Source organism: Corythoichthys intestinalis, chromosome 5 (genome assembly GCF_030265065.1).
Source record: "Corythoichthys intestinalis isolate RoL2023-P3 chromosome 5, ASM3026506v1, whole genome shotgun sequence".
Taxonomy (NCBI): Eukaryota; Metazoa; Chordata; class Actinopteri; order Syngnathiformes; family Syngnathidae; genus Corythoichthys; species Corythoichthys intestinalis.
This window is the reverse complement of record NC_080399.1, coordinates 45,116,320-45,126,791: the sequence shown is the minus strand read 5'-3', so window position 1 is coordinate 45,126,791 and position 10,472 is coordinate 45,116,320. Positions and strand designations below refer to the sequence as shown.

The window sequence follows — 10,472 nt, the reverse complement described above, 5'->3', positions numbered from 1 at the left end:
TGATAGTCTCAGGGTTCTGTTTAAAGTGCAGAGAGCATTATGAAAACCAAGGAACACACCAGGCAGGTCCGAGATACTGTTGTGGAGAAGTTTAAAGCCGGATTTGGATACAAAAAGATTTCCCAAGCTTTAAACATCTCAAGGAGCACTGTGCAAGCCATCATATTGAAATGGAAGGAGCATCAGACCACTGCAAATCTACCAAGACCCGGCTGTCCTTCCAAACTTTCTTCTCAAACAAGGAGAAAACTGATCAGAGATGCAGCCAAGAGGCCCATGATCACTCTGGATGAACTGCAGAGATCTACAGCTGAGGTGGGAGAGTCTGTCCATAGGACAACAATCAGTCGTACACTGCACAAATCTGGTCTTTATGGAAGAGTGGCAAAAAGAAAGCCATTTCTCAAAGATATCCATAAAAAGTCTCGTTTAAAGTTTGCCACAAGCCACCTGGGAGACACACAAAACATGTGGAAGAAGGTGCTCTGGTCAGATGAAACCAAAATTGAACTTTTTGGCCACAATGCAAAACGATATGTTTGGCGTAAAAGCAACACAGCTCATCACCCTGAACACACCATCCCCACTGTCAAACATGGTGGTGGCAGCATCATGGTTTGGGCCTGCTTTTCTTCAGCAGGGACAGGGAAGATGGTTAAAATTGACGGGAAGATGGATGCAGCCAAATACAGGAAGATTCTGGAAGAAAACCTGTTGGTATCTGCACAAGACCTGAGACTGGGACAGAGATTTATCTTCCAACAGGACAATGATCCAAAACATAAAGCCAAATCTACAATGGAATGGTTCAAAAGTAAACGTATCCAGGTGTTAGAATGGCCAAGTCAAAGTCCAGACCTGAATCCAATCGAGAATCTGTGGAAAGAGCTGAAGACTGCTGTTCACAAACACTCTCCATCCAACCTCACTGAGCTCGAGCTGTTTTGCAAGGAAGAATGGGCAAGAATGTCAGTCTCTCGATGTGCAAAACTGATAGAAACATACCCCAAGCGACTTGCAGCTGTAATTGGAGCAAAAGGTGGCGCTACAAAGTATTAACGCAAGGGGGCCGAATAATATTGCACGCCCCACTTTTCAGTTTTTTATTTGTTAAAAAAGTTTAAATTATCCAATAAATTTTGTTCCACTTCACGATTGTGTCCCACTTGTTGTTGATTCTTGACAAAAAATTAAAATTTTATATCTTTATATTTGAAGCCTGAAATGTGGCGAAAGGTTGCAAGGTTTAAGGGGGCCGAATACTTTTGCAAGGCACTGTATTTGGAAGAGAGGCTAGGTGATGTGGCTCTGGACCACAACGAAATATAACAATTTCAAAATCGTGTTGTCTAAATTCTCAATTTCGATATAAAAATTGTTCACAGAATTATTGTAAATATTAAATACAACCTTGTTTTAGTGACTGCCTAAGTTGGGAGTGGGAAGACTGGGTAATTATATACTGTATAGTGTATGAGTGTGTATACATATATATATATATATAGTACTAGTACATCGTATACATAGTACAAATTCATAAATCTTAGGACACATATCAAAGATATAGCTTGATATCCTATACATGGCCAAAAGTTACAAAAAAATTACGTGTTCCCAACGGTTCTGTTCTACAGTACACTCAATTCTTCCACTAGTGAGCACAAAGTTCAGACAAGAATATACGGATGTTGAACTGAATACTCTCTGGTGTGTGTGCGTGTGTGTGAGGGAGGGGGTTATGGGGGGTTATGTGGGGGTACCGTAATTGGATCCTAATTGCCATGAAGTCGTAAAAATGCTCCCACCGCCCTGATTGGCCACCCTCATGCCCACGTCACTCTGCTAGCCGCGCCCACATGTGACCTCGCAGGTATAAGAGGCTCAAGCGGGTGTTTAGGGTCCACATGAAGTTAACACCCCCCTGTCCCCCTTCCCATATGAATCCACGTTAAATTTGCTGTGTACTTTTTCTTGTGGACTTCCGGTTGCTGGTTGGGGGACATGGAGCTCTCGGACATCTCGTTCAACATGGCAAATTCGGGCGCAGCCAATTCGGGGTGTCCGGGCGATGACTTCTACGACGACCCGTGCTTCAACACGAGTGACATGCGCTTCTTTGAGGACCTGGACCCCCGCCTGGTGCACGTGGGCCTGCTGAGCAAGCCAGACGACTCTTCGTCGTCATCCGGGTCGTCGCCTCTGCACGGGCATCACCATAACATGCACGCGCACCTACACCCGGCTGCGGGCGCAACCGAGGACGACGAGCACGTGCGCGCGCCCAGCGGGCACCACCAGGCGGGCCGCTGCCTTTTGTGGGCGTGCAAGGCGTGCAAGCGCAAGACCACAAATGCCGACCGGCGAAAGGCCGCCACCCTGCGAGAGCGCCGCCGCCTGGGCAAAGTTAACGACGCCTTCGAGACGCTTAAGCGCTGCACGTCGGCCAACCCCAACCAACGGCTGCCCAAGGTGGAGATCCTGCGCAACGCCATCAGCTACATCGAAGCCCTGCAGGCGTTGCTCCGCGCCGGGGCGGCTAACAGCACAGGCGGCGCTCCCGGAGGTACGGGCGGGCCGCACGACGCATTCTACCCGCTTGTCGAGCACTACAGCGGGGACTCAGACGCCTCCAGCCCCCGCTCTAATTGCTCTGACGGCATGGTGAGTCCGATTCGTCTTTGCTCGAATTTTTCATGGAGTTAAAATGTTCTACCATTTGATGTATGTTTAATGTTCCTTAATTAAAAACAATATATTTTTTTTGTTTCTAAATTACGTTCCGCTGTATGTTCAAGTTCATGCACTTTGTGCATCAGCGGGTAGTTGGTTGGTGTCTTATAGTAATATCCACATTCTTATTGCTTGACACTTGAAAGGAAAGACGTGAATTCTTTAATAATACATGCAAGTAAAACCTCGCGGTGTAAATTTTTCCCCTCACAAATTGCTGAGGAATAAGATAAATGAATTGATCTTTTTTGTTTGTTTTAAATATGATATTGATTCCCCCGCCTTTTACCCTACTTTTATAGACTTCATTCCATTCGTTGAGCTATTTTACTTCAGTTATTTCTGATTTCTCATTTTGTACTAAAATAAATTATCAAAACGATTATGATATTAGCACGATTCTTTTAATGGGTTGCGAAACGTGGCCTTGAAATTATTAAATGACAAAGGAAACATATACTTATTTTCGACAAATGAGACACGAGTGACATTTTTACACGCGAAAAATTAACCGAATGAATGTGAATAGGAATATAATAACGATTCCAAAAAATCCGATCGAAATTATTGTTAATTATAAACGACATAATTGTCTTTAATTTTAAGTATCTGTAGGTTTACATTTACATTAAAAATAAATTATTTCATGATAAACTAACGAATTATTTACAATTTCTCAAATTTAACTAAAACTTAAGTTTAGAGACACGCTATCACCTTTCCATTAATTATTTTACAGCTTTCAGGGAAAACATATACGTTTCCCCGATTTGACTATTTATATTATATTATAAACATTTGAATATTTTATTTAAAAATTAGACCAGCAAAATTTGTATTGTTTTTGTTGTTGTTTGTTTTTCTTTAGGTTAATTTGTCGTTTTTTTTTTTTTTTTTTTTTTTTTAATTTAGATAACATTTTTAATTTTTATTTTTTTTAATTTTTTTTTTTTTTTTCAGTAAATGAGACATAGCTGGAGCTGAAATAATTAAGAGGGCAATATTGTAACACAAATTTAACATGTTGAGTTTTTTTATTTAAACCTTAAATAAAGTCATTTAGACGGACTTGGTAATTATTTCGTTTGATTTTCCCCCCAGTTTTGAGGAAGCATATATAATTATAGAAGATTATGTTGTTTTTTTAGTCAAATGTATTTGAAATTTTATATTAGTAACTGAATTTATATCCTGTTTTTGTGTTTCAAAGATAATAGAAACGGTGTTTTAATTATTAATTATAATGAAAATATTGTTGTGCAGACGGACTTCAACGGGCCGAGCTGTCCGTCATCGACCCGAACAACTTTTAACACTGCAAGCTTTTTGAGCTCCACTAACAACAATGACGGTAAGATGCGGTGATGTTTCTTTCCAAGAGTGAGAATTGTGTTTCAATAAAAAAAAGTGAAACACTGGACACACTTAAAAAATGAATTGTAGCAATCTGTCACACAGAATGTTGCATATTGACTCGTTGTAAAACATTAATTTAGAACATGATGTATTTTCAAAGTGTTTACCTCCATGTAAACCTTTTTTATGTAAAAGAAGCATTGATCATTTCAAGTGTGAAATAATTAAGTTGGCTGTATTGCCATTCTCACACAAAGGCAATATACGTGAATGTGAGTTGAATAGTTGGAGAATCAAAGAATCAACTTCAAATTATTATTAAATATATATATATATATATTTTAAAGGAGCCTATACCAACAGTTATTTTTTTTTCATAAAAAATATATGAACTATTGAAAAATATCACTCATCATTAAATAACTGTTAAAACAGTAAAACACAGTTTGTTGTTAAGTGTGATGACGTTCTCCAAGTGCTATTGGACATGACAATCTGAGAAAAAAAAAAAAAAAAAAGTTCTCTTCATTTCAAGCGCTGCTCTTGATCATCACGGTCATTTCACAGTGGCGCCTCAAACGATTTTTCACAGGGGCAGCCAGATAGGGACACCCAAACTTTGGGGTAGCCTACCAAAGCCGGCAACTTGTATGATACTTGCATTTGACTGGCTAAAAGTGTACCAGCATTAAAACAATGTCTACCCCCACGCCAGACCTTCTGAAAATACAAGCTTTTATTGACATTTTTCTATATTTTACATCAGAAAAATGAAATTTTATGGTTTTTTTTTTTTCAATTTATTAAACCACTACAGTATTTTGTTATTATTATTGCTTGTACATTACTTTTTATAACATTGAATGCCATTTTACCAGGTTTGCACAAACAATTTGTGTTGAAAGTGGCCACAATTCCATTTTTCAAGCTATTTCAGTGGTCATTTTCGGGCTCATCTGCAGATATACGGATTATTTTATATCAACAAGTTTAAAATAAACTATGACTACTCCCTGAAATTCCCATCAGCCCAGACACATATAAAGTACAACTATTGAGCATTCATGCCTTCTACTGACTGAAGCCAAACCAATAGGCAATAGTAAGTTTGCAATATAACTCATCCTCCCTGAGAAATAATAATAATAATAATAAAATAAAATAAAAAATTAGGCTCTGAGAATCGACATGCCGACTAGACCAAACAAACATTATTCTGATTCGTCGATGAATAACGGCGTAGCAACCTTAATTCCCCAATTTATTGATGTAATTAATCAGCCTGGAGACCAAAAATACACTGTATTTTTTATTCTGACCCTTCCATTAATATCAACGTTGTAGCAATTTTAGTTGGTGTCATCACCAAGAAGAAGAAGAGCAAAGGGAATTAGAAATTAAAATGCCCCCCTCTCCCAAAGTGGTCTAAAAAGCATAAATAAGCCAGTCACTGCCGTCATAATGAACCATTTCTCACCTCAAAGGGAGGGCCCTTAAGAATGTCCAATATGTTGGAAGGCTGTGACTGAAAATGTTTATGATTTATTGGCGCCTGTGGGAAATAGCAAACAAGCTGTTGCGTTTCAAGCAGGGATGTCCCAATACCATATCTTTTGCACCCGAGTCCAAGTCACCTGATTTTGAAACCTGTCGATACTGATTCCTGATTTGATCCCGGGAAAACAAAAAGGCTTCCTTTTGTTTTTGAACAAAAGTTCCAAACATGTTATAATACTCTACTGTTTACAGTACTTCCGCTTTTGCAGAGTATAAAACATATAATGGCATTTCCAAAAGAAAAAAAAAAAAAAAAATTCCAGATTCTTTTGTTACTTTTTAGCACCTTAAAAAATAAAATGAAAAATAAATATTTTTAAAAATTAAATACCCGATCCTATTCACTCGATTTCGATTCCCTAGAAAATGATGCGATTGGCCCGATTTCATATCATATGATTGGATTGGCAACATCCCTGGATTGAAGTGTTTATTAAAAACCAGCACAAAACAATTGAGTAGTTTAGATGTGACAAATGTGTTCCCACCCAAATTCACCATTTTTGAGATTCGCCAACGCTGACAGTAGACATGGCTGCTGTCATGGTGGCTCCCTGAACAGTTTAAAAAAAAAAAAAAAAAAAAAAAAAAAGGGAGCAATTGAGGGTCTGCTAATGTTATTGTTGATTTCACCAAAGTTGTGTCCAGTTTTCTTTCAAAGTTAGCTGAAACTAATGATTTGAGCATGGGTGAAAGTGGCTAGAATTTCTTGCCGGAACTCCTCGACGTGAAGGTCGCCACGGAGCCAGGAATTTATTTATTTATTTTTCATTTAAAATTGTATTTTTTTTCAACGATTTGCAAAATAAATGTTAACAAAAACAACAATAACCCCAACCTCCATCTCCTAATTTGTATTTTCCCTCATTTCCTCACATACTAAATGCCAAATTTCAATTTTAACTACTTAAGAACATAGGATATATATTAAAATTGAAGCTAATGTAAACATTTACTTTTTTAAAAAAAAAATTTTATTATAAAGATATAAGTAACATACATTCAGAAAAATAAGTACAAATGACTTATACTATGCAGAGTGAAATGGAATATATTATGAAGATTGCGCAAACATTGACTTTATAAAGAAATGAATAAGTAGCCTAACATAAATGAACAAATATAAGTCCAAAGTGCACATTGACAGCTAAGATGTTCTGAACCTCCCCATCAGAGCAAATAAAAGCAAATATGATAAATAAGCCTCCGCAACTCTTTCGTTGCTCTTAAAGATTTGATCCATTTTATGTTGCATTGCCCTTTTTTTTGTCGAATCAATTCAACAAACTTTTTTTTTTTTTTTTGCTGTTCCAGAAAACATGCACATTTGAACCAATCCGAGCTAATCATCTCTGCTGATCACATGTCAGTATGTCAGCCAATTGAACGGATGAATGAGTCCAGGCGTTTTGCTTTGCTGCGTGCATTAGCACATTGACGTGACTCATCATCGTCAGACTCAGATAACTGCAGCAGCTGGGGAAACCTCCATGCCGTCCGTGGAATAAAATGAATATTAAATATTGGTGGAAACGGATTACGCTACACAAGCACTTTATTATGCTTGTTGTTAACACTTGTTTATGTAAATCTGATGTTGGTAGATTGTTTTCTTCTTGGAGCTGAAATGCATGTGTGGCAGCTTAGCATTTAAAAAAAAAAATATATATATATTTTTTCATAGCGTTTTGACAGTTGCTGTTATATTTTCGGAATCAAAGCACCGTGTACCGGAACAGCATTCCGGCCCTGAATCGTATACCGGAACTGCGTTCTGGCCCTGAATCTTATACTGAATCTGCGTTCCTGACCGTTCTGGCCCACTTTCACCCCTGAGGCTAACACCCAGTTTTCAATCACTCTTGTCTCTTGCGGCATCATAACATCCTGAATAGTCTTTCACTCCAAACCTAATATGCCTTTTGGGCAAAATTTATGCAAATATAAATTTTATGGTTACTCAGAAAAACTTGCCCAGCCAGTTCAACATGTCGGACCAGCTTCTGAACATAGTATAGTTGCCTGAAACAACAGCACACTGGCTCGGATCACTGTTATGGACCTTTGATGTATTAAATTTACAGGTTTCCCCACTCTATGCGTCCCATATGTACAAAACGGAAATCCTTTTGTGGTCCACCAGATATAGCGTTCCTGTTGCAGCTCCATGGTAAAGAATCACTATGTATTAAAACTACTTAAAGCAGTATACCTTGGTCTGCCAATAAATCATTCAATCAAAGAATGATATTGAATGTAAAAAGGGCGAAACATATTCGTAGAAGTAATTGCATACTAACAAATAAACAATGATTTAATGAGATATCCAATGCAATGCATTTTGACTCACTACATTAATTTTTCATCATTACATTACGGAATCTAGTGAATTAGTTCATGTATTTATGATTTACATATAAATGGTGACCTCTTCTGGATACTTGATAGAGACACTTTTTTTTTAAAGATTGAACATTTTTAAGATTTAAGACTTGAATATCATTGGCTTCACTTTTACCCCCAAGTTTAAGACACTGTGGAAATCTTGAGTTTTATAAATCCTCTAGTTGGCCTAAAAGAAACGAAACAATATGGGATTAGAAAAAAAGTCTCAACAGACATTAAATCAATCAATCATTCATGAAAAAAATATGAATAATGATTCATCTTTATCACTTACTCTGACACATGGATTCTGGAAATGTGGTATTTTGCCATGCATAATGATTTTGGACTATTCTCATATTGTTTGCACCCCCCAAAACAAACGTACCCACAACTGAGTAACTGCAGGCCTCTACAATTTCATGAGTTGCTATCAATTAGCTCAAGGACCAAAATCAGACTAGAGAAAAAAAGATTTTGTGCAATAGTGGTCCAAGTGCAAAATGCAATCTAATCAAGGAATATTTTATGAAATTAAAAACAACAATGAGTTTTTAGTCTTTCTGAAGCTATTTTAGAAATGGAAGTTGGCCCAGCGTTGCACTATTATTGCATGAGAAAAAATGCTCTCAAGTTAAAACTGGAAACAAATCTTGATTCCACATAAAATATATGCCTATTCGCTATTCCTTTAATTGAAAAAAAAAAAAAGACAAAAAAAGAGTAAGTCAGTGGCTCAATTCCTAAGTAGTCTAGCAAGTGAGACAATATCATCACCTGCCATTTTGTGTTCAGGTGCAAAGTGTGAGAGAGCTACGGTGGTGTCCAGTTTGGATTGTTTGTCCAGCATCGTGGAGCGAATCTCTACCGACAGCAACACCAACATTGCCAATGGCACCAACAACTTGATAGTGCCTAGTGATGGGACCTGCTCGCCCAAAGGTGATACCCAGACTGAGGACACCGCCGCCCTCGCCCCCGCCGATGATGCCAACACCCTGAGTGGCGAACGCGACCCTAACCTGATCTACCAAGTCCTATAGAGTCTAAAAAACAAAACAAAAAAACAAACAAACAAACAAACAAACAAACAAACAAACAAACAAACAAAAAGGAATTCTCACCACTATAAATTAATACTTTTAAAGTTTTGTGTTATTGCAGAGCAGGAGCGTATTGTTGCTATAACAGAAAAAAGATCCATATCACTTAAAACATGATAAGTTCTACATTTTAAAGTGATGAGTTTTTTATTGTAGTGTGGTAAGTTTGACAGACAGCCCCCCCCCCACACACACACTCACACGTTAAACGGATCCTACAAGTATGACACGCACACACATTTTCATCACAAAAAAAATGTCAACTTGACACAAGAGGACATAATTTGTTTTGCTTACAGTACAGTACAGTACAGTTCAGTACAGTTACAGTAGTATTAATTACAAATCATAGTGCATGGAGACAAACTTCAAATATATTTAAATTAATTTACACTTTCTGTTAATCATAACAAATAACAACAACAACAACAACACAGATGTTAATAATTTCCCAAAGAGCACCAGAAAAAGAGGAATTTTGACCATACCAAGGTTGTTCCAAGTTTCTCCTTGTGATTTTGAATGATTTTTGCAGCCTTCGGGGATATTATTTAATGCTTCCATACTTTTTTTGTTTTCACCTATAATAATGCTAGCAATTATATACAAAGATGAACTGTCATCACTGCAAGATGTCTACTTTTTGTTATAAGTAAACAGTGAATAGTATGTTTTTATTTAAATGATTGATGATTGTTTTTAGTACGGATGTGTGTTGTTATCCCAAAGGGTTTAATATCGGTTCAACACGTTTAAATGGGATACAGTTTAATGTTTTAACTTAATAAGCAAAAACATGAAATTTATCACGTTGTAACGTCACAGTGAACTTATTTTTCCTACAATGGCCGCAACACGTTTCTGTCTGTGGCGCACAGTGACATATTTAAAATGTATTTAAATGCTTTCCTACTTCTTTCTAGCAGTAAAAAAATAATTATTGTCCTAAATAATATGCAGTGAATTTTAGGAGTGGTGCTTTGAACCACTGGGATGCCTTTGTTTTCTTTTTTTCTATGGTTTGTTGGCTTCCACACAACAGCAGATTTTTGTTATTGCTGTGATGACTAAGAATTGTGAACATGAACACTTTGTTTTAAGTTTGGAGGTCAAACATGCGCTTAACATTCCTCCACCTTCAGCTTCAAGTCCTCCAACTAAGAAAAACACATAAACGTGATTGATTTATTGACTGCTTGGTGGCTCCAGTGCAGCAGAGGACCATTGTTGTACATATGAGCTAATGTTGTAAATAAGAGTGTTTGTTCTCTGTATTTAATGCTTTTGTTTGTTTGTCGTGAAAAGAAAATGCTCAACTTTATATTTATACAAACTGAGTGA

General features: G+C 37.2%; 1 protein-coding gene across 1 annotated transcript; it reads left to right on the top strand.

Annotated features, from left to right (window-relative positions):
* Nucleotides 1-1,931: 1,931 nt before the first annotated feature.
* Nucleotides 1,932-10,472, top strand: LOC130916881 (myoblast determination protein 1 homolog 2). The gene is made up of 3 exons (XM_057837945.1): nt 1,932-2,661; nt 3,994-4,081; nt 8,824-10,472. The coding sequence occupies exons 1-3, from the start codon at nt 2,002-2,004 to the stop codon at nt 9,069-9,071; spliced, it is 996 nt and encodes a 331-aa protein (XP_057693928.1). The 5' UTR covers nt 1,932-2,001; the 3' UTR covers nt 9,072-10,472.